The following is a 25,481-nucleotide window of genomic DNA, read 5'->3' on the forward strand; positions in this document are numbered from 1 at the left end:
CCACCCAGGTTTACATATAATTTGATGTGAGAGTTTGTAACATGGATTCAGAGTCTGCAGCACGACACGTCACTATGTCACAGTGAACATCAAATACACAACAGGTTATCATGAGCAACACACTTGCCATAATTTCCTTCTCTCAAACCAGGTTTACAAATAATTTTATGTGAGAGTTTGTATCAGAGATTCCACCCAGGTGTTAAAATGAGTACATGCCATGGTTTGATTACTGTCTGGTCCGAATAGGATCCGGGAAACACTATAGAAATACACTCTTATAAAATGCGAAGTTCGGTAAAAAAAATTCAGTGTAGTAACCAAATATTTATCAAAACTCGAATAGGATTTTTTTTTAATTTCCAGGACAGGAACTTTCACTCGTTTCAGACAGGCGCTCCAGTGTTGCACCGAACCAAATTCTGAATAAAAGATCGATGTCTGAAACAGTTAGGAGCGACTAGACAAGCTAGAAGTCGAAAGATCGACTGTTGCAGTCGGTCGGTACGACTCTGGAGGACCTTGGTTTCAGACGTCGATCTTGTCATGAGCTGAACCTAACGTAAATGTTAGGTTGAGTCCACCTGTCTGAAACAAAATTTTCTTTGGGTTGACCTAGAGTCGCTCCTAATCTATTCGGTTTTGCGCGACTCTGACGCGCCTGTCTGAAACGTGTGTAAGCAAAAAGCCTGTCTTACCGATCCATGGAGGTTCTCTCCTAGGAATGCGAAGGCCTCGATAGAGAATCTCTGTCGCAGACTACTAGGATGGTAGTGGAACTCCACTGTGTCATCCACTTTGCATCTATTAGGGAGTGAAACGACAAAAACAAGATGTCAATGAAACACACAACTAAAAAAGACATCAGAAAACCCTACTGCATCAACTGAGAGCATAGTTAATCACACAAAAAATTTGCCCAAATTTGATAAAAATGCTGGACTGTGACCCCTTATGATTTTTTCAATTTGTTACCCTTTTCATTCGACGTGGAAAAAAAATTAACAAAATGTCTCAAAATATAGCTTACATCTTGGCACAAAAAGGCATCAGAGAAGCATAATGCATCACTTTAGAGCAAAATACTAGGATTACCCGTAGTAATTGTTTCAGATTTTGGCCTAATTTCAACTTAGTATTTCTGAAACTAAAGCCTATATACATGTACATGTACATGAAAAGGCATCAAGAGCCTAAAATCACAACTTTTAAATTGACTTAAATTTGATAAAAATGTTTAAAAAAGCCCTTATGATTTTATCAAATTGTTGCCTATTTTTGACAAAACTGCAAGGCCCTTGTGATTTTATCAAATTTGAGTCAAATTTTCGACAAAAATGCAAGGCTGGTGATTTGAATTTTGTTTTGCCTATTTTCAACAAAAATGCAAGGTTTACACCTTGAGACTTTATCAATTTTGTGCCTATTTTCAACAAAAATGCAAGGACTTATCCCTTATATTTTTATCAAATTTAATCCTAATTTTGACAAAAATGCAAGGAGCTACCCCTTGTGATTTTTATCAATTTTAAGCCCGTTTTTGACAAAAATGCAAGGCAAACTTGACTTTTTCATTTTTTTGCTATTTTTAAAAAACTGCAAGTCTTGTGATTTGATAAATTTTGCACCTATTTTTGACATAAATGCAAGGCCCTTGTGATTTTTTTCAAATTTTTGACTATTTTTCAAAAAATGTAGGACTTACACCTTGTGATTTTATCAATTTTTTGCCTATTTTCAACCTTTGGGATTTTATTGAATTTTTGCCTATTTTCAACATAAATGCTGGGCTTATCCTTTATATTTTTGTCAAATTTAATCCTAATTTTGACAAATATGCAAGGCTTACCCCTTATGATTTTATCAATTATCGCCTATTTTCAACCAAAATACAAGGCTTACCCCTTGTGATTTTATCAAATTTTTCCATATTTTCAACAAAAATGCAAGGCTTACCCCTTGTGATTTTATCAATTTTTTTTTACTATTTTCAACAAAAATGCAAGGCTTCCCCCTTGTGATTTAATCTAATTTTTAATTATTAAAAAAAAAAAAAAACCTTGTGATTTTATAAAATTTTCACCTATTTTCAAGGCTTACCCCTTTGGTTTTATCAAAATTTCACAAATTTTATACAAAAAACGCACGGCTTATCCCTTGTGATTTTATCAATTTTTGCATATTTTCAACAAAAATGCAAGGCTTACCCCTTGTGATTTTATCATTTTTTTTACTTTTTTCAACAAAAACGCAAGGCTTACCCCCTTATAATTTGTCAATTTTTGCACGTTTTCAACAAAAATGCAAGGCTTACCCCTTGTGATTTTATCAATTTTTTTTACTAATTTCAACAAAAATGCAAGGCTTACCCCATGTGATTTTTATCAAATTTTCACCTATTTCCAACACAAATGCAAGGCTTACCTCTCGTGGTTTATCAAATTTTCACCTATTTTCAACAAAAATGCAATGCTTACTTACCCCTTATAATTTTATCAATTTTTTGCCTATTTTTAACAAAAATGCAAGGCTAACCCCTTGTGATTTTATCAATTTTTCGCCTATTTTCAACAAAAATGCAAGGCTTAGCCCTTATGATTTTATCAATTTTTCGCTTATGTTCAACAAAAATGCAAGGCTTACCCCTTGTGATTTTATCAATTTTTCACCTATTTTCAACAAAAATGCAAGGCTTAGCCCTTATGATTTTATCAATTTTTCGCTTATGTTCAACAAAAATGCAAGGCTTACCCCTTGTGATTTTATCAAATTTTCACCTATTTTCAATACAAATGCAAGGCTTACCCCTTGTGATTTTATCAATTTTTCACCTATTTTCAACAATAAAGCAAGGCTTATCCCTTATATTTTTATCAAATTTAATCCTAATTTCAACAAAAATGCAAGGTTTACCCCTTATGATTTTATCAATTTTTCGCCTATTTTCAACCAAAAAGCAAGGCTAGCCCCTTATGATTTTATCAATTTTTCGCTTATTTTCAACAAAAATGCAAGGCTTACCCCTTGTGGTTTTATCAAATTTTCACCTATTTTCAACAAAAAAGCAAGGCTTACCCCTTATGGTTTTATAAATTTTTTGCCTATTTTCAACCAAAATGCAAGGCTTACCCCTTGTAATTTTATCAATTTTTCGCCTATTTTCAACCAAAATGCAAGATTAACCCCTTGTGATTTTATCAATTTTTCAACCAAAATGCAAGGCTAGCCCCTTGTGATTTTATCAAATTTTCACCTATTTTCAACAAAAAAGCTAAGCTAATCCCTTATATTTTTATCAAATTTAATCCTAATTTTGACAAAAATGCAAGGTTTACCCCTTATGATTTTATCAAATTTTCACCTATTTTCAACCAAAATGCAAGGCTAGCCCCTTATGATTTTATCAATTTTTCGCTTATTTTCAACCAAAATGCAAGGCTTACACCTTGTGGTTTTATCAAATTTTCACCTATTTTCAACAAAAAAGCTAAGCTAATCCCTTATATTTTTATTAAATTTAATCCTAATTTTGACAAAAATGCAAGGCTTACCCCTTGTGGTTTTATCAAATTTTCAATTATTTTTCAAAAAAATGCAAGGCTTAGCCCTTATGATTTTATCAATTTTTCGCTTATGTTCAACAAAAATGCAAGGCTTACCCCTTGTGATTTTATCAATTTTTCAACCAAAATGCAAGGCTAGCCCCTTATGATTTTATAAATTTTTCGCTTATTTTCAACCAAAATGCAAGGCTTACCCCTTGTGATTTTATCAAATTTTCACCTATTTTCAACAAAAAAGCTAAGCTAATCCCTTATATTTTTATCAAATTTAATCCTAATTTTCAACAAAAATGCAAGGCTTAGCCCTTATGATTTTATCAATTTTTCGCTTATGTTCAACAAAAATGCAAGGCTTACCCCTTGTGATTTTATCAAATTTTCACCTATTTTCAATACAAATGCAAGGCTTACCCCTTGTGATTTTATCAATTTTTCACCTATTTTCAACAATAAAGCAAGGCTTATCCCTTATATTTTTATCAAATTTAATCCTAATTTCAACAAAAATGCAAGGTTTACCCCTTATGATTTTATCAATTTTTCGCCTATTTTCAACCAAAAAGCAAGGCTAGCCCCTTATGATTTTATCAATTTTTCGCTTATTTTCAACAAAAATGCAAGGCTTACCCCTTGTGGTTTTATCAAATTTTCACCTATTTTCAACAAAAAAGCAAGGCTTACCCCTTATGGTTTTATAAATTTTTTGCCTATTTTCAACCAAAATGCAAGGCTTACCCCTTGTAATTTTATCAATTTTTCGCCTATTTTCAACCAAAATGCAAGATTAACCCCTTGTGATTTTATCAATTTTTCAACCAAAATGCAAGGCTAGCCCCTTGTGATTTTATCAAATTTTCACCTATTTTCAACAAAAAAGCTAAGCTAATCCCTTATATTTTTATCAAATTTAATCCTAATTTTGACAAAAATGCAAGGTTTACCCCTTATGATTTTATCAAATTTTCACCTATTTTCAACCAAAATGCAAGGCTAGCCCCTTATGATTTTATCAATTTTTCGCTTATTTTCAACCAAAATGCAAGGCTTACACCTTGTGGTTTTATCAAATTTTCACCTATTTTCAACAAAAAAGCTAAGCTAATCCCTTATATTTTTATTAAATTTAATCCTAATTTTGACAAAAATGCAAGGCTTACCCCTTGTGGTTTTATCAAATTTTCAATTATTTTTCAAAAAAATGCAAGGCTTAGCCCTTATGATTTTATCAATTTTTCGCTTATGTTCAACAAAAATGCAAGGCTTACCCCTTGTGATTTTATCAATTTTTCAACCAAAATGCAAGGCTAGCCCCTTATGATTTTATAAATTTTTCGCTTATTTTCAACCAAAATGCAAGGCTTACCCCTTGTGATTTTATCAAATTTTCACCTATTTTCAACAAAAAAGCTAAGCTAATCCCTTATATTTTTATCAAATTTAATCCTAATTTTGACAAAAATGCAAGGTTTACCCCTTATGATTTTATCAAATTTTCACCTATTTTCAACCAAAATGCAAGGCTAGCCCCTTATGATTTTATCAATTTTTCGCTTATTTTCAACCAAAATGCAAGGCTTACACCTTGTGGTTTTATCAAATTTTCACCTATTTTCAACAAAAAAGCTAAGCTAATCCCTTATATTTTTATTAAATTTAATCCTAATTTTGACAAAAATGCAAGGCTTACCCCTTGTGATTTTATCAATTTTTCGCCTATTTTCAACCAATATGCAAGATTAACCCCTTGTGATTTTATCAATTTTTCGCTTATTTTCAACAAAAATGCAAGGCTTACCCCTTGTGGTTTTATCAAATTTTCACTTATTTTTCAACAAAAATGCAAGGCTTAGCCCTTATGATTTTATCAATTTTTCGCTTATGTTCAACAAAAATGCAAGGCGTGATTTTATAAAATTTTATCAATTTTTCACCTATTTTCAACAAAAAAGCAAGGCTTATCCCTTATATTTTTATCAAATTTTAATCCTATTTTTGACAAAAATGCAAGGCTTACCCCTTGTGATTTTATAAATTTTTCGCCTATTTTCAACCAAAAATGCAAGGTTAACCCCTTGTGATTTTATCAATTTTTCACTTATTTTCAACAAAAATGCAAGGCTAACCCCTTGTGGTTTTATCAAATTTTCAATTATTTTTCAAAAAAATGCAAGGCTTAGCCCTTATGATTTTATCAATTTTTCGCTTATGTTCAACAAAAATGCAAGGCTTACCCCTTGTGATTTTATCAATTTTTCACCTATTTTCAACAAAAAAGCAAGGCTTATCCCTTATATTTTTGTCAAATTTAATCCGAATTTTGACAAAAATGTAACTCTTACCCCTTATGATTTTATCAATTTTTCGCTTATTTTCAACCAAAATGCAAGGCTAGCCCCTTATGATTTTATCAATTTTTCGCTTATTTTCAACAAAAATGCTAGATTAACCCCTTGTGATTTTTATCAAATTTTCACCTATTTTCAACAAAAATGCAAGGCTTACCCCTTATGATTTTATCAATTTTTCACCTATTTTCAACAAAAATGCAAGGCTTACCCCTTGTGATTTTATCAATTTTTTACCTATTTTCAACAAAAATGCAAGGCTTACCCCTTATGATTTTATCAATTTTTCGCTTATGTTCAACAAAAATGCAAGGCTTACCCCTTGTGATTTTATCAATTTTTCAACCAAAATGCAAGGCTAGCCCCTTATGATTTTATCAATTTTTCGCTTATTTTCAACCAAAATGCAAGGCTTACACCTTGTGGTTTTATCAAATTTTCACCTATTTTCAACAAAAAAGCTAAGCTAATCCCTTATATTTTTATTAAATTTAATCCTAATTTTGACAAAAATGCAAGGCTTACCCCTTGTGGTTTTATCAAATTTTCAATTATTTTTCAAAAAAATGCAAGGCTTAGCCCTTATGATTTTATCAATTTTTCGCTTATGTTCAACAAAAATGCAAGGCTTACCCCTTGTGATTTTATCAATTTTTCAACCAAAATGCAAGGCTAGCCCCTTATGATTTTATAAATTTTTCGCTTATTTTCAACCAAAATGCAAGGCTTACCCCTTGTGATTTTATCAAATTTTCACCTATTTTCAACAAAAAAGCTAAGCTAATCCCTTATATTTTTATCAAATTTAATCCTAATTTTCAACAAAAATGCAAGGCTTAGCCCTTATGATTTTATCAATTTTTCGCTTATGTTCAACAAAAATGCAAGGCTTACCCCTTGTGATTTTATCAAATTTTCACCTATTTTCAATACAAATGCAAGGCTTACCCCTTGTGATTTTATCAATTTTTCACCTATTTTCAACAATAAAGCAAGGCTTATCCCTTATATTTTTATCAAATTTAATCCTAATTTCAACAAAAATGCAAGGTTTACCCCTTATGATTTTATCAATTTTTCGCCTATTTTCAACCAAAAAGCAAGGCTAGCCCCTTATGATTTTATCAATTTTTCGCTTATTTTCAACAAAAATGCAAGGCTTACCCCTTGTGGTTTTATCAAATTTTCACCTATTTTCAACAAAAAAGCAAGGCTTACCCCTTATGGTTTTATAAATTTTTTGCCTATTTTCAACCAAAATGCAAGGCTTACCCCTTGTAATTTTATCAATTTTTCGCCTATTTTCAACCAAAATGCAAGATTAACCCCTTGTGATTTTATCAATTTTTCAACCAAAATGCAAGGCTAGCCCCTTGTGATTTTATCAAATTTTCACCTATTTTCAACAAAAAAGCTAAGCTAATCCCTTATATTTTTATCAAATTTAATCCTAATTTTGACAAAAATGCAAGGTTTACCCCTTATGATTTTATCAAATTTTCACCTATTTTCAACCAAAATGCAAGGCTAGCCCCTTATGATTTTATCAATTTTTCGCTTATTTTCAACCAAAATGCAAGGCTTACACCTTGTGGTTTTATCAAATTTTCACCTATTTTCAACAAAAAAGCTAAGCTAATCCCTTATATTTTTATTAAATTTAATCCTAATTTTGACAAAAATGCAAGGCTTACCCCTTGTGGTTTTATCAAATTTTCAATTATTTTTCAAAAAAATGCAAGGCTTAGCCCTTATGATTTTATCAATTTTTCGCTTATGTTCAACAAAAATGCAAGGCTTACCCCTTGTGATTTTATCAATTTTTCAACCAAAATGCAAGGCTAGCCCCTTATGATTTTATAAATTTTTCGCTTATTTTCAACCAAAATGCAAGGCTTACCCCTTGTGATTTTATCAAATTTTCACCTATTTTCAACAAAAAAGCTAAGCTAATCCCTTATATTTTTATCAAATTTAATCCTAATTTTGACAAAAATGCAAGGTTTACCCCTTATGATTTTATCAAATTTTCACCTATTTTCAACCAAAATGCAAGGCTAGCCCCTTATGATTTTATCAATTTTTCGCTTATTTTCAACCAAAATGCAAGGCTTACACCTTGTGGTTTTATCAAATTTTCACCTATTTTCAACAAAAAAGCTAAGCTAATCCCTTATATTTTTATTAAATTTAATCCTAATTTTGACAAAAATGCAAGGCTTACCCCTTGTGATTTTATCAATTTTTCGCCTATTTTCAACCAATATGCAAGATTAACCCCTTGTGATTTTATCAATTTTTCGCTTATTTTCAACAAAAATGCAAGGCTTACCCCTTGTGGTTTTATCAAATTTTCACTTATTTTTCAACAAAAATGCAAGGCTTAGCCCTTATGATTTTATCAATTTTTCGCTTATGTTCAACAAAAATGCAAGGCGTGATTTTATAAAATTTTATCAATTTTTCACCTATTTTCAACAAAAAAGCAAGGCTTATCCCTTATATTTTTATCAAATTTTAATCCTATTTTTGACAAAAATGCAAGGCTTACCCCTTGTGATTTTATAAATTTTTCGCCTATTTTCAACCAAAAATGCAAGGTTAACCCCTTGTGATTTTATCAATTTTTCACTTATTTTCAACAAAAATGCAAGGCTAACCCCTTGTGGTTTTATCAAATTTTCAATTATTTTTCAAAAAAATGCAAGGCTTAGCCCTTATGATTTTATCAATTTTTCGCTTATGTTCAACAAAAATGCAAGGCTTACCCCTTGTGATTTTATCAATTTTTCACCTATTTTCAACAAAAAAGCAAGGCTTATCCCTTATATTTTTGTCAAATTTAATCCGAATTTTGACAAAAATGTAACTCTTACCCCTTATGATTTTATCAATTTTTCGCTTATTTTCAACCAAAATGCAAGGCTAGCCCCTTATGATTTTATCAATTTTTCGCTTATTTTCAACAAAAATGCTAGATTAACCCCTTGTGATTTTTATCAAATTTTCACCTATTTTCAACAAAAATGCAAGGCTTACCCCTTATGATTTTATCAATTTTTCACCTATTTTCAACAAAAATGCAAGGCTTACCCCTTGTGATTTTATCAATTTTTTACCTATTTTCAACAAAAATGCAAGGCTTACCCCTTATGATTTTATCAATTTTTCGCTTATTTTCAACAAAAATGCAAGGCTAACCCCTTGTGATTTTATCAATGTTTCGCTTATTTTCAACAAAAATGCAATGCTTACCCCTTAAGATTTTATCAATTTTTCACCTATTTTCAACACAATTGCAAGGCTTAGCCCTTATGTTTTTATCAATTTTTCGCTTATGTTCAACAAATATGCATGGCTTACCCCTTGTGATTTTATCAATTTTTCACCTATTTTCAACACAAATGCAAGGGATAGCCCTTATGATTTTATCAATTTTTCGCTTATTTTCAACAAAAATGCATGGCTTACCCCTTGTAATTTTTTCAATTTTTCACCTATTTTCAACCAAAATGCAAGATTAACCCCTTGTGATTTTATCAATTTTTCGCTTATTTTCAACAAAAAAGCAAGGCTTACCCCTTGTGATTTTTTCAATTTTTCGCTTATTTTCAACCAAAATGCAAGATTAACCCCTTATGATTTTATCCATTTTTTGCCTATTTTCAACAAAAATGCATGGCTTACCCCTTGTAATTTTTTTAATTTTTCACCTATTTTCAACCAAAGTGCAAGATTAACCCCTTGTGATTTTATCAATTTTTCGGCTTTTTTTCAACAAAAATGCAAGGCTTACCCCTTGTAATTTTATCAATTTTTCGCTTATTTTCAACCAAAATGCAAGATTAACCCATTGTGATTTTATCAAATTTTTTTTACTAATTTCAACAAAAATGCAAGGCTAACCCCTTGTGATTTTATCAATTTTTCGCTTATTTTCAACAAAAATGCAAGGCTAACTCCTTGTGATTTTATTATTTTTTTCGCCTATTTTCAACAAAAAAGCAAGGCTTACCCCTTGTAGTTTTATCAAATTTTCACCTATTTTTAACAAAAATGCAAGGCTTACCCCTTTTGATTTTATCAATTTTTTTCCTATTTTCAACAAAAATGCATGGCTTACCCCTTGTAATTTTTTAAATTTTTCACCTATTTTCAACAAAAATGCAAGGCTTACCCCTTGTGATTTTATCAATTTTTCATCTATTTTTAACAAAAATGCAAGGCTTACCCCTTGTGATTTTATCAATATTTCGCTTTTTTTCAACAAAAATGCAAGGCTTACCCCTTGTAATTTTATCAATTTTTCGCTTATTTTCAACCAAAATGCAAGGCTAGCCCCTTATGATTTTATCAATTTTTCGCTTATTTTCAACAAAAATGCTAGATTAACCCCTTGTGATTTTTATCAAATTTTCACCTATTTTCAACAAAAATGCAAGGCTTACCCCTTATGATTTTATCAATTTTTCACCTATTTTCAACAAAAATGCAAGGCTTACCCCTTGTGATTTTATCAATTTTTTACCTATTTTCAACAAAAATGCAAGGCTTACCCCTTATGATTTTATCAATTTTTCGCTTATTTTCAACAAAAATGCAATGCTTACCCCTTAAGATTTTATCAATTTTTCACCTATTTTCAACACAATTGCAAGGCTTAGCCCTTATGTTTTTATCAATTTTTCGCTTATGTTCAACAAATATGCATGGCTTACCCCTTGTGATTTTATCAATTTTTCACCTATTTTCAACACAAATGCAAGGCTTAGCCCTTATGATTTTATCAATTTTTCGCTTATTTTCAACAAAAATGCATGGCTTACCCCTTGTAATTTTTTCAATTTTTCACCTATTTTCAACCAAAATGCAAGATTAACCCCTTGTGATTTTATCAATTTTTCGCTTATTTTCAACAAAAAAGCAAGGCTTACCCCTTGTGATTTTTTCAATTTTTCGCTTATTTTCAACCAAAATGCAAGATTAACCCCTTATGATTTTATCCATTTTTTGCCTATTTTCAACAAAAATGCATGGCTTACCCCTTGTAATTTTTTTAATTTTTCACCTATTTTCAACCAAAGTGCAAGATTAACCCCTTGTGATTTTATCAATTTTTCGGCTTTTTTTCAACAAAAATGCAAGGCTTACCCCTTGTAATTTTATCAATTTTTCGCTTATTTTCAACCAAAATGCAAGATTAACCCATTGTGATTTTATCAATTTTTTTTTACTAATTTCAACAAAAATGCAAGGCTAACCCCTTGTGATTTTATCAATTTTTCGCTTATTTTCAACAAAAATGCAAGGCTAACTCCTTGTGATTTTATTATTTTTTTCGCCTATTTTCAACAAAAAAGCAAGGCTTACCCCTTGTAGTTTTATCAAATTTTCACCTATTTTTAACAAAAATGCAAGGCTTACCCCTTTTGATTTTATCAATTTTTTTCCTATTTTCAACAAAAATGCATGGCTTACCCCTTGTAATTTTTTAAATTTTTCACCTATTTTCAACAAAAATGCAAGGCTTACCCCTTGTGATTTTATCAATTTTTCATCTATTTTTAACAAAAATGCAAGGCTTACCCCTTGTGATTTTATCAATATTTCGCTTTTTTTCAACAAAAATGCAAGGCTTACCCCTTGTAATTTTATCAATTTTTCGCTTATTTTCAACCAAAATCCATTGCTTACCCCTTGTAATTTTTTCAATTTTTCGCTTATTTTCAACCAAAATGCAAGATTAACCCCTTATGATTTTATCAATTTTTCGGCTTTTTTTCAACAAAAATGCAAGGCTTACCCCTTGTAATTTTATCAATTTTTCGCTTATTTTCAACCAAAATGCAAGATTAACCCATTGTGATTTTATCAAATTTTTTTTACTAATTTCAACAAAAATGCAAGGCTAACCCCTTGTGATTTTATCAATTTTTCGCTTATTTTCAACAAAAATGCAAGGCTAACTCCTTGTGATTTTATTATTTTTTTCGCCTATTTTCAACAAAAAAGCAAGGCTTACCCCTTGTAGTTTTATCAAATTTTCACCTATTTTTAAAAAAAATGCAAGGCTTACCCCTTTTGATTTTATCAATTTTTTTCCTATTTTCAACAAAAATGCATGGCTTACCCCTTGTAATTTTTTTAATTTTTCACCTATTTTCAACAAAAATGCAAGGCTTACCCCTTGTGATTTTATCAATTTTTCATCTATTTTTAACAAAAATGCAAGGCTTACCCCTTGTGATTTTATCAATATTTCGCTTATTTTCAACCAAAATCCATTGCTTACCCCTTGTAATGTTTTCAATTTTTCGCTTATTTTCAACCAAAATGCAAGATTAACCCCTTATGATTTTATCAATTTTTTGCCTATTTTCAACAAAAATGCATGGCTTACCCCTTGTAATTTTTTCAATTTTTTTACCTATTTTCAACCAAAATGCAAGATTAACCCCTTGTGATTTTATCAATTTTTCGCTTTTTTTCAACAAAAATGCAAGGCTTACCCCTTGTAATTTTATCAATTTTTCGCCTATTTTCAACCAAAATGCAAGGCATTTTCACCTATTTTCAACAAAAATGCGAGGCTTATTCCTTATATTTTTATCAATTTTAATCCTAATTTTGACAAAAAATGCAAGGCTTACCCCTTGTAATTTTATCCATTTTTCGCCTATTTTCAACCAAAATGCAAGATGAACCCATTGTGATGTAATCAAATTTTCACCTATTTTCAACAAAAATGCAAGGCTTACTTACCCCTTGTGGTTTTATCAAATTTTCACCTATTTTCAACAAAAATGCAAGGCTTACCCCCTTATGATTTTATAATTTTTTTGTCTATTTTCAACAAAAATGCAAGGCATTTGTGATTATATCATTTTTTTTGCCTATTTTCAACAAAAATGCGAGGCTTATTCCTTATATATTTATCAAATTTAATCCCAATTTTGACAAAAATGCAAGGCTTACCCTTAAAATTTTATCAATTTTTTGCCCATTTTCAACTAAAATACAAGGCTAACCCCTTATGATTTTATCGAATTTTTACCTATTTTCACCACAAATGCAAGGATTTACCCCTTGTGGTTTTATCAATATTTCACCTATTTCCAACCAAAATGCAAGGATATACCCCTTATGATTTTATCAATTTTTTACCTATTTTCAACACAAATGCAGGGCTTACCCCTTGTAATTTTATCAAATTTTTGCCTATTTTCAACAAAAAAGCAAGGCTTATTCCTTATATTATTATCAAATTTAATCCTAATTTTGACAAAAATGCAAGGCTTACCCTTTATAATATCAATTTTTCACCTATTTTCAACCAAAATGCAAGGCTTACCCCTTGTAATTTTATAAATTATTCGCCTATTTTCAACCAAAATGCAATGCTTACCCCTTGTTGTTTTATCAAATGTTCACCTATTTTCAACAAAAATGCAAGGCTTACCCCTTACGATTTTGACCGCAAATGCAAGGCTTCCCCCTAATGGTTTTATCAATATTTCACCTTTTTCAACAAAAATGCAAGGCTTAGCCCTTGTATTTTTATCAAAATGCAACTGCCTTACATACCCTTTTTGATGTAATCAAAATTTTCAGCGAAAAATGCTAGATTTACCCCTTGTTATTACTTCAATAAAAATGCAATGATTTTAAATATTTTTTGCCTATTTTCAACAACAATATGATTTTATCAAATTTTTTCCTATTTTGGAAAAAAAGTGCAAGGGCTACCCCTTATGATTTCATAAAATTTTAGCCCTTTTAGGACAAAAATGCAAAGCTTCCCCTTACGATTTTATCAATTTTTCGCCTACTTTCAACAAAAGTGCAAGGCTTACCCCTTATTATTATATAAAATTCTGACCTATTTTCAAAAAAAATGCAAGGGTTACAAGGACCCTTTGTTATAATATAAATTTGTTGCCTGAAGGTTAACCCCTTGTGAATTTATCAATTTTTATCAATTTTTCACCTATTTTCAACACAAATCCAAGGTAAAACCCCTTATGACTTCAGCAAATGTTAGCCTATTTTTGACAAAAATTGCAAGTCTTACCCCTTATGATTCGATCAAATTATTGCCAATTTTCGACAAAAATCACAATAACCCCTTGTGATTTTATTAAGTTCAACAAAAAGGCATCAGTTTTGCATCACTTCAGAGCATAAAATTACACCCAAAAAAATTCACTGAATTTGATAAAAATATTGTGAGTCAAAACATTGATTGTTCATTTCAACAAGTCACAAACAACAATATTTTTTTCTCTCACATGAATTTGAAACTTACATGATTCATTGGATGTATCATCCAAGAAGATCTTTGTCATTTGGATTGGAGGATACAAGAGAAAACTAGTTATCTAGTTTAATTCAATTTAACTATAACAACAAGGTGTCGTGAGTGATGTAGTCAAATGATGATTGAAAGAATTGGTTGAGACATTTTACCCTATCAAAATCTAATTCCTGAATGGCATTTTTCAAATATTAAACTTCAACTTCCATTTTGTGTAGCTTTTGTTAATTTTGTTGGGATTCTTTCCGATATTAACTCATAGATTGCTATAGTAAATACATCCAATGTGTGTTTAAAAACTCACAAGTTTTTCCAATTTTACAGTTCAACTTTCGGTTTGAACCAGAAATCAAGGTCAACTGAGGTAACAAATGAAAGTCCATACTGTATCATTTTGTAAATGACCAAGTAAGCAAAATGTTTTTTACCCTTTATTAATGAAGATGTACTTTGTTGGATCTCTGGGGTTAGCCGTTGGGGTCGCTCGACATGAATCCAGAAACATTGACAAGTCTTCGTTCGTCACCACCTTCGCTTCAAAGTACAACCTCTGGCTTTGGTCCACGTCGATGGGAAAGTTAATGGGTTTGAACTTCCTCTGGAATGCACTGTCCTCGTACATTCGCATCTGGAAGTTGAACGTCCCATAACCGACTTCATGGTAGATGATCGTGGTGACGTTAGGATCGAACTGAACATGAGCTAGCCGTGAACCTGTTAGACGGCACTCAACGTGGACTTCGATGTTCTTATCTCTGGTGATTGAAGAACCAAGGCTGTCTGGCTGAGGTGGGATGTACACGATGTTTTCCACTACCTGAATGTCTTCTGTTTCCGACTGTGAAAAAATACAAATTCACGGTGCACTTAGAGGTTTTGGTTTCTCTCCTGCCTCTTAAAGCTGACATGCCTCTTAAAACATTCATATGATGGACATTTGATTTTTTTCTTATTCATCAAAACGTGTTTTTTTTTGCGGTCACAGTGTTCTCATCTCCTGGTCTATTTGCACAAGGCTACATGTATGATTTCACTTTTCCCCTTACAAACCTGTGTAATCATGCCACAAATCACTTACTTTACTGTTCAAATGCCTTTCGTCAGACAGAAACTCTAGGCCCAATTTCATAGAGCTGCGTAACGTCCAATTTTGTGCTTACTGTGCGAGCTTCCTTTTCATAGCACTGCTAACCATCAGCACATCAGTACTGCTAACCATCAGTAAACCTTCCAATGCTTACTGCATGGAAATTAACAACGTCACAATGCAAATCCATGGTGAACGCACAAGCTGGCTTACCTTCGAAACAGTCTTGCACCTAAGAATATGTTTCTGCTAAAGTAAGCACAAAAATTTACAGTGCTATAGAATTGGGTCCAAGTCTCAACAAGACCTTGTACGGCACAAAAAAATGAGCTTTAGATTCTGTTGCATCAAATTGGCAAAAATCAGCCATATCTGGGTTGACAACATAAACATACTCTCCAAAGCACAATAAAGTTCATGGTATCCCATTTTTAAACTCACTGTAACGACAGTACCACACATGTCGTGCGAAGCACCCAAGACGAAGTGCGTTTCGTTGAAATCCTCTCCAATACAAGACGGCTCGTTGAGATGCATCCCTGCAGGGTCGATCAGAGAGCTGACCGATGATAACCAAGATTTAGACACGTAGATGGCCATGTAGCCAGCAAAACACTCTGGCTCCACGGTCTGCCTCCTGACTTCTTGAGGAGGGAGACGAGATGCAGCGAGTACCAAATCTCCTGATGAGGCAGAGAGGCGGTGAACAAGTTTTGAAAAATGAACCAGGGTATAAGCTTTCCTTGAAAAAGTTTTGACACTGTGATTTTGTTTGAGATTTTTTTAATTATCTGTTTTTTACTTCATATACAGAGGTGCCAACATTTGTATATTGCAATCAGGAAGATTTTGTAAACCACAATTTGAATCTGAGAAATGTTACACATTGTAATGTTTCTCAGATTGTGTTTTCTAATTGTACGATTACCTTTTTATTCTGTGTGGACATAACCGCTCCAGATTTCAGACAATATCTCAAAACCACTACCACCATTAGAAATGACATTTTCAATAATTTGTTTTATATGGTTTGTATCTACAACTATATAGGATTAAAACAGTGTGTTACCATTCAATATATAATCCCTTCAAATGTGCACTTACTTCCAGTTGTGAAATGCCACTCGTGACTGGCAGAAACAGACTTGCATCCCACTGCGCTTAGAACAGCGCCCTCTTGCACATGAATCATATACTCGGTGCTTCCTTCAAGAACCAAGCCCGGAGTTGTGAAGAGGACTTTACTAGGTTCGTCGAGAGGGAATTGGACATTAGTCTCATCGGCGAGATTGACCGTGTGGACTGGCTCATTCCCTTCAACTTTAATGATTGAGACTATAGCCCCCTCGCTTGTTGCATGTTGTGTTATCTGAAAAGATGAAAAGGGAGTCTCACTCTAGACAAGCTATACAAACTGTAACTGACAATTTTGTCTTTGGTTCAACCCCTGTATTATTTATGATAGTTTTCTGAGAGTGACACTTACTGAGGAATCAAACTGTATCTCCCACTCCTCATTGAAGATGGAAACCATTTCTTCTCCTTCGTGTGGTCTGGAAAGCTCTGGCACAGGGTGTGTAGCACGAGCTGACCAAAAAACAAAACAGTAATTTAGTAACTCATTCAAATTTTAAACACTGCAACGGTCAAAATGTCAGGCCATTAACTTTTTTTTACAAAATTAAAAAATATACTTTGTTTGTTAAAGGAACATTACAGAATTGGTTTTTGCTAACAAAACAGTTGCTGGCAGTGTAAGCACTTTCTGTTATCCACCATATACATAACTGACAAACCTGTAGAAGTTTCAGATTGATCGGCCATCTGGGTCACGAGAAAATAGTGAAAACCGATTACAAATTTTGCATTGCCTTGATGCCAAAATAAAAATGAATAAAACGCTCACTGAGCGATAAACTCCAAACGCGAAGTTAGATTATTTAATTCTCATCAAATATGACATTTCAGACAGAAATATTTCAAGGGATGTTTTTAACTATCGTCATCATAAGACCGTGTAAGTTTTATGTAAATCTGTGTTCTTCACAATTTTTGTTTCTTACCAATTCTGTAACATTCCTTTAACGCACTGCTTAAACTGCTTTAGCAAAGGAAAATATTGGCTGGGTTGAATGAACAGAAGTGGACTTGACAAGGACTTGGACCCGTGGTTTTCGGATTAACAGACCCACACTTAACCAATTGAGCTTTCTAGTTCAAAAAGGGTAAAAAATAGCTCAGTTGGATAAGTGTCGGCACATAGGTCCCGGGTTTCAGTTCAGTCTTTAGGTCTTTTTCTTTGACAAGCCCGGTTTTTACAGTCAGTTTACCTGGTGGTTCTAAATTTACATATCATGGGTAAAATACTTTGTAACTCTCGGAATGAGAAAGAAAAAATCACAAACTATCTTAATTTCAGTGTTCGGTAATTCCGATATATTATTTTTAAAAGCGACTCACCCCCCACATGGACTGTTATGCAAACTTGATCTGAAGCAAACCTGCAAAAAAAAAAAGGAGAAATTCAAAATTCAACCTGGTATTGTTTCAATACTGAATTTTGAAGTCAAGTTTGTTTGATAGTGGAATGAGAAAAACTTATGTCATTATTACATAGCACTCTTCTCCTAAAAGAAACAAAAATCAAAAACAAAAACTTTTGTTTACGGTAGAAAAATTGGATGGATAAGCTCAATACATACTCATGATCGTCTTTTTGGTCAAACACTGAGAAGCAGATGTGATGAGGTCCTCTCTGAGACTGAGGCGGAGTCCACTGGAGGTCAACATAAAAGGTCATGGGGTCGGCTGGGTCAGAGGTCAGGGGTGTTACTTCCATGCCCAGAGGAAGTCCAAAAGTAGATATGCCTGTGATGCTTTATGGTGGGGGGAAAAATGCGATGAAACATTGGTAAACAATGAAAATGCCTTCTCTGAAAGTGCTTTTAAATTCAAAATAAACAAGTCTTAATTATAAAGTCTTTACTGAGGATAGTTCAACATTCTGACATTTCCTTCATACTTCTTAAAACAAGGCTCTACAAATGGCTTCCTAGGAAGAAAATACCTTCACTGAAAGTGCTTTTAAGAAAAATATTAACATTACCGATAAACAGTAAGGAAAACAAGTCTAAATTATGAAGACATATTTGAAGGAAAGTTCAAAATTCTGACTTTTCCTTCATACTTCTTAAATAAGGGCTCTATAAATGACTTCCTATGAAAATCAGATATTTGGAAACACCATCTAAATTACTTCTCTAATTTAGTATAGTACGGTTGTGGTGAAACATATGACGAAGTAACAACACAATTTTAAAAGGGGCAGGCAGTAAAAAGTGTGAATCCCAAAAAGCAGAAAGTACATCAACAATACAGGTTTGCCAAGTACTGACAAGAGTCACCAAGGGGTGTGTCAGTCCAACCTGGAATTCTTGCATAATTAGAACTTACACATACTGGGAGTTTTCACTCCTTGCAGCGAGACGAATCGTCTTTGGTTGATCGACTGCCGCAGGTAAACACTCTCCATTATCAGGGGTTGGATTGACGAAACCAGGTCGGTGGCAGTTTTCATCGCTTGCCGTCACTTTGATCAGGAAGTGAAGGGGCACCTTAGGAGACAAACAAGAACGACAGGTGGATTTTAAGTTTCATGCTGAGCCATTGCATCACTACATGCATGGTTAAAGACACTGGACATCACTGCATGTATGGTTAAAGACACTGGACAACTTTGGTAAATGTCACAGACCAGTCTTCTCACTTCGTGTATCTCTCAATGTCAATTTGTCATAGAAGTTGCGAGATAATATTGGGGAAAAAAAACACCCTTGTCACACAAAGTTGTGCGCTTTGAGATGCTTGATTTCGGGACCTCAAAATCTTTCACGAGGTGAACTCAAGATAAATGGAAAAGACAAAATTCACCGAGGGATTGTATTCAACAACAAAACCCTAATGCAATGCATTCAAAATTGTTTCACATTCTTCACAAAAAGATCCTTGAAAATATAATATTTTCCACAATAATAATCTTACCCTACTTAGAGGACGATTGCGCCTCCTACGATTGAAATCTTCGATCATGATGGTGACTCCGTACCATCCAACTTGATTCGGGCCATTGTAGGTCAATGTACACTCTGTCTGTAAAAACAAAACATCCCCAAAAACAGTTTTCACATAAGCCGTTTTTACTTTTGGAAATCAGAGCAAAACATGTCTACAAAATTCACTTGTGTTGCACAGTTTCCTCAGATTCAATCTTTGGGTAAATTGTGGTCCAGCAAGTCATTGTACCAGACAATATGTGAATCTAACACGCGTATGGCTTAATGCATAGCAGCTTTTTTTTTATGAAGGTCCATCTCTATCTACTGACCTCGGAGCTCTCAAGGGTGGAGGCTTCCAATGCACCACAGACTTTGAAACACTCGTTGCGAGAAGGGTCGGCAAATCTGCACCTCACCACGTCACCGTCAGGATCACTCACTATAATCAGGATAAATAAGTTTTCCTTCTTAAGATGGCCTGAACAGGCTGCACCTACAAATTTGTTATCTTGGTTACTGTCTAACTATCGTTAAAACAATTTAAAACAAAACTTTTTCCCTTCTACCGATTTTGATGTTTCCATTTTGTGATAGTGCAGTTTTATCATCTCTGTAAATATTGTGTAGACATAGACCTTTTCGCGAATACAGGAGCGAGCGCGTAAAGCTTGGAATTAGGTGCATTGTGGTCTAGCTGGTGTCCAAATTTGATCTATATCTATCCCACAATGCACCTCATTCAACAGTCTGCGCTTGTGCAATGGTGTTTGCGAAAAGGTCTATTATGCTCATGCGGTATCATATCAGTAGGGCGCCCTCACCTAGAGTTAAAAAGAGGCTGTTCATTGGGCAAACCAATGCCAAGTGCATACAAGTCTGTGCATTTGTGGATGAGGTCAATGCATAAGGTCAATACATGAATAATGGTTGCCATGTGAAATTTCTTTTAAAAGAATAAACCATTAAAGCCATTGGACCCTTTCGGTTCAGAAAAAAAATAACAGTTCACAGATTTACAAGTAACTTACAGGGTTTACAGAAGGCAATGGTGAAAGATTCTCTTGAAATATTAGTCCATGAAATGCTTTACTTTTTGAGAAAACAGCAAAACAATATAAATTCTCGTTAACGAGAATTACGGATTCATTAACACATGTCTTGACACGGCGAAACGCGCGGAAACAAGGGTGGGGTTTTCCGTTGTTTTCTCCCGACTCCGATGACCGATTGAGCCTAAATTTTCACAAGTTTGTTATTTGATATAGAAGTTGAGGTACACAAAGTGTGGGCCTTGGAAAACACTGTTTACCGAAAGGGTCCAATGGCTTTAAAGATTGAAAAAAACTTTTTACCGGGAATGCGTATGACATGGTTGCATGATTGTTGCACAAACTGCACGGGTACGATAGAGGCTGTAGGTGAGGAGTTGGTCTGGTTCCCACGGTTGGCTCTTGGAGTCAAGTCAACAGTAGCGTTCAGCTGGTAGTTCCTGGGTACTGGATAATTCTGGAGGGTGACCCAGCAGCAACTTTGAATGCTAAGATCAGGAAGACCAAAAATATGTTATATTTTCTTGTATTTTTTCTCCCTCATTTTCTTGAATTCAGATTAGTGCTATTATTTTAATACAGCTTTTAGCAACCTGTATATTGTGTTTATATGGAAATAAATTGTTGATTGATTGATTGATTGATTGATTGATTGATTGATTGATTGATTGATTGATTAATTGATTGATTGATTGCCTGATTGATTGATTGAACTGTTTGCCCATGGGCCTTGACAAGTTTGTTTACTAATGAATAATGGTTTGGGGCTGACCAAAGAAAAATTGACCAGAGAGGGATTTGAACCAATGACCTCCGCAGAGCAATACTACTGGGCTATAAAAATAGCTGTTTGTTGCAAGCTCTCTATTTCGAATGTATTTGTTTTGGGTTGCCAGCCAGAATCCATAACTGCCATGTATAGCTCGGATCACATCCACAGACCTACCAAGTCTCACGCATTAGGCGTGAGACTCACGCATTTGGGCTCTGTCTCACGCTCACACGCACAGCAACCATTTACTCACGCATTGGGGCCAGACCGGGAAAAATTAAATAAAAATTAACGTCATGCATTGCCTAATCGCGCTCGTGTGTACAAAAAACGCAATCTACAATGTTTGCACAATCTTCAGATTACACGCAGTTTGTCAGAATAATCATTTTTTTGTACAAACTTTGTACAAACAGAGCACAAATTTGCAGATTGCACACGCTTTTGCTCTTCCAGCAGGTTCAACTAAAGATCGGCAGAGCGCAAAACGCTTATTGCGCACAAGTTTTTCCCGATTCGTTTTAGCAAACTCGTTAAATGCACTCCACTAGCAAAGACACAACAGGCAGAGGAAGTGAGCGGAAGATTTTGGACATCATTTTTAGTCAATTTTTTTTTAGTTTGGAAGGAAATAATCTGACACAATCGTACCTCCACATTAACCATCAAAATATTCTGTGTACCTCATGTTAGTTTTAATTATTATGAAGAGGTTTTTGATGCATTTTGGAACACTTTTTTTGTCCATAATTAAATTTCTGATTAAAAAAAAAAGGCCTTCTAAAGCTGGCATTTTTTTTCGGGGGGGGGGGGGGGGGTTGAGCTTTGAAAAATCTCATGCATAGCTGGCCTCTGGACTTGGCATCTCTGAAATTGTTAATGGTTGTGTATATTCCCATTGACTTGTGTATGGTTGTGTAGTTTCCCATTGACTTGTGTATGGTTGTACAGTTTCCCATTGTCTGGTGTATGGTTGTGTCAATTCCCATTGACTTGTGTATGGTTGTGTAGTTTCCCATTGACTTGTGTATGGTTGTGTAGTTTCCCATTGACTTGTGTATGATTGTGAAGTGTCCATTGACTTGTGTATGGTTGTGTAGTTTCCCATTGACATGTGCATGGTTGTGTAGTTTCCCATTGACATGTGCATGGTTGTGTAGTTTCCCATTGACTTGTGTATGATTGTGAAGTGTCCATTGACTTGTGTATGGTTGTGTAGTTTCCCATTGACATGTGCATGCGTTGTGTAGTTTCCCATTGACTTGTGTATGGTTTGAGGCATTGCATGGTGGGGTATCAATATATGTTTGGTTTGCGGTAACACCATGTGTGTATCTACTTGCCAGTTGTTCTCAGGGAACTGTCTTGCTTTATTCTACCGCCGAGGAGTAGATAATCGGAGGTTCGGGAGACTTCTCAGTTCTGAAAAGAACTGTCCTGCTTTATAACTATTACCAGGGCGGATGGTATAGAAATTTGACTGGACTACTACTTTAGCTTATAGGATCGTAATAACTGTACTGCCGCGGAGTCAGTTCAGAATTGGTCTCAACGTTTCGACTAGCTTGCTCTAGTCATCGTCAGGAGACTCGTGTATGGTTGTGTAGTTTCCCATTGACTTGTGTATGGTTGTGTAGTTTCCCATTGACTTGTGTATGGTTGTGAAGTGTCCATTGACTTGTGTATGGTTGTGTAGTTTCCCATTGACGTGTGCATGGTTGTGTAGTTTCCCCATTGACTTGTGTATGGTTGTGTAGTTTCCCATTGACTTGTGTATGGTTGTGTCAATTCCCATTGACATGTGTATGGTTGTGAAGTGTCCATTGACTTGTGTATGGTTGTGTAGTTTCCCATTGACATGTGCATGGTTGTGTAGTTTCCCCATGACTTGTGTATGGTTGTGTAGTTTCCCATTGACATGTGCATGGTTGTGTAGTTTCCCCATGACTTGTGTATGGTTGTGTAGTTTCCAATTGACTTGTGTATGGTTGTGTAGTTTCCCATTGACTTGTGTATGGTTGTGTAGTTTCCCATTGACTTGTGAATGGTTGTGTCAATTCCCATTGACTTGTGTATGGTTGTGAAGCGTCCATTCAATGGACACTTCACAACCATACACAAGTCAATGGACTCCATTGACTTGTGTACGGTTGTGTAGTTTCCCATTGACATGTGTATATGGTTGTGAAGTGTCCTACTGACTTGTGTATGGTTGTGTAGTTTCCCATTGACTTGTGTATGGTTGTGTCAATTCCCATTGACTTGTGCATGGTTGTGAAGTGTCCATTGACTTGTGTATGGTTGTGTAGTTTCCCATTGAGTTATGAATGGTTGGAACTTGAGGTCTCAAAATCAACCATCTAAACGCACACAATTTTGTGTTACAAGGGTGTTTTTTTCTTTCATTATTATCTCGCAAGTTCGATGACCGCTTGAGCTCAAATTTCCACAGGTTTGTTGTTTTATGCATATGTTGAGATACAACAACTGTGAATGCTAGTCTTTGACAATTACCAATAGTGTCCATACTGTCTTTAAAGTCTTAGAAGGACTTTGTTGTATTTGTTGTCGTTATTTATACCAACCTGATATCAAAGGCAAAAACACCATCAGGAACAGGTATGATGTAAGTCTGCACACCAGCTGCATAGTCCCCAGCTACGTTATAATCAGTGCAGATATAAGACATATCATTAATGACAACATCTTCATTGAGGTACAGCCTCTTGCCTAAGAAGAGCTCAGTCTTGTCTTCAATCGCCTCTGCCGTGCAGACGTCAAAGTTCTGCTCGATGAAGTCCTTTTTCCATGCAAGACGATAAGTGACCTCAACCTGAGAATACAAATAAAATTAAGAAATAGAGCTCTGAGTTTCACTGATCTTTACCCTTTATCCTCCCGATGGTCAGGAGGAGGGAGGATTGAGATTTACGATCATCGCAACTAAGAGAATTATTTGATTTTTGGAAGATTAAAATAATAGACCTTATGCATTGACGTCATCTAGCCGCCATCTTTGAGGTCAAGCGCTGACGAAACAATCGTAACGCACTTAGATTGGCCAATGAACAACCTCCTTTTGACCTCAAGGCGAGGGCGCCTTACTGAAATGACGTCATGTGCATAAGGTCTATTCCTATCCTTTGTAACTGTTACCTGCAGTATATGGAATTCATAGGAATAGGGGTCTGTTTACAAACAATATATTTAAATAACAATTCCTAAATCGGTTTGGGGTGGGAATTGTTTACTCCTTGTTCAACCAGCTTTTGAATGAGCCTATTCGCTATTGCAGCTGCGCATGTCCGTTACTGCTGACAACGCAATTTGTTTATCTCCCGTGACCTTTTGACAATAAACCTAAAAGGTCAATAAAGGTCAAGGTCAATAAACCTAAAAGGGAGATAAACAAGTTGCCTTGTCAGCAGTAACGGACATGAGCAGCTGCAATAGCGAATAGGCTTATTGTTCAAACTGCCTCTTGTGGGTGTAGTGTGGACTCAGGGCTCATGTGTGCTTGTGGACTACCTTTATTTTCAAAATGTTAGGGTGAAGTTGAGGTCGATAGATAAATCATAAAGTTAATTTTAGCCCAAATTGGTCTTCAAAATAACATCAAAATATATTGTGGCGCAAAAGGGAAACCCTGAACAGGCATGTAGGCCCACTAAATTGGGACCCTTGATCACACATTTAGAATTGGATTTGCTGGCGCGCTAGACCGCACGGAATAAATAAAACGTTGAATGATCATATAGAGCAAGGACCTGAGACATGACAGTGAGTGAGACTGTGAGAGACTTAGTGAGCCGACACCCGCTGGGGTCGATTTCACAAAGAGTTAGGACCACTCGACCAGTCCTATCTTAGGACTAGTCCTAGGAGATATACAAATTGCATGGATAGTCCTAAGTTAGGACGAGTAACTGGTCCTAACTCGAGATAAGACTAGTCCTAACTCTTTGTGAAATCGACCCCTGGGCAGGCAGGCTGGGGACAGGCAGAGCATGGAGGAATAAACTTCCTCCATGGGCAGAGCAAGGTAGCCAGCCATGGATCTGATCATAGAGGAAGGACAGATCTGTCCTTCCTCTAAGATCTGATAATTACTTACCCAGTCGGGCCAGTGGAAAAAGGTGGGGAACGAGACCTAAGAAATGTCAAAGTAGATCTCTCTGGTCTTTGACCAATATGGTGCAATGTGTGACCATGTCTTTGCTCTATGGTGTGATGTATTTTTTCCCCGGCCCAGAGACAGAGCAGCATAACCTGACTCCACGTGGTCGAGGCACCTGC

At 34.6% G+C, this 25,481-nt stretch overlaps 1 protein-coding gene across 3 annotated transcripts in view; it reads right to left on the minus strand.

Moving 5' to 3' along the window:
- Positions 1–25,481, minus strand: part of LOC139939286 (uncharacterized) — a 33,028-nt gene that overhangs the window by 2,961 nt on the left and 4,586 nt on the right. Inside the window, exons 1-13 of one of the 3 annotated variants that reach the window (XM_071935039.1) lie at positions 25,300–25,458; positions 23,771–24,018; positions 20,717–20,901; positions 19,694–19,803; positions 19,351–19,458; positions 18,763–18,923; positions 18,012–18,185; positions 17,770–17,810; positions 16,796–16,896; positions 16,414–16,678; positions 15,751–15,992; positions 14,651–15,060; positions 699–804 (exon numbers count right to left, since the gene is read on the minus strand). In XM_071935039.1, the coding sequence (XP_071791140.1) occupies positions 699–804; positions 14,651–15,060; positions 15,751–15,992; positions 16,414–16,678; positions 16,796–16,896; positions 17,770–17,810; positions 18,012–18,185; positions 18,763–18,923; positions 19,351–19,458; positions 19,694–19,803; positions 20,717–20,901; positions 23,771–23,874 (2,007 nt within the window). In that variant the 5' untranslated portion in view covers positions 23,875–24,018; positions 25,300–25,458. Of the gene's footprint in view, positions 1–698; positions 805–14,650; positions 15,061–15,750; positions 15,993–16,413; positions 16,679–16,795; positions 16,897–17,769; positions 17,811–18,011; positions 18,186–18,762; positions 18,924–19,350; positions 19,459–19,693; positions 19,804–20,716; positions 20,902–23,770; positions 24,019–25,299; positions 25,459–25,481 lie in introns of those variants that run through there. The other 2 variants (XM_071935038.1, XM_071935037.1) reach the window with 2 other exon arrangements.

This window comes from Asterias amurensis, chromosome 7 (genome assembly GCF_032118995.1).
Source record: "Asterias amurensis chromosome 7, ASM3211899v1".
Taxonomy (NCBI): Eukaryota; Metazoa; Echinodermata; class Asteroidea; order Forcipulatida; family Asteriidae; genus Asterias; species Asterias amurensis.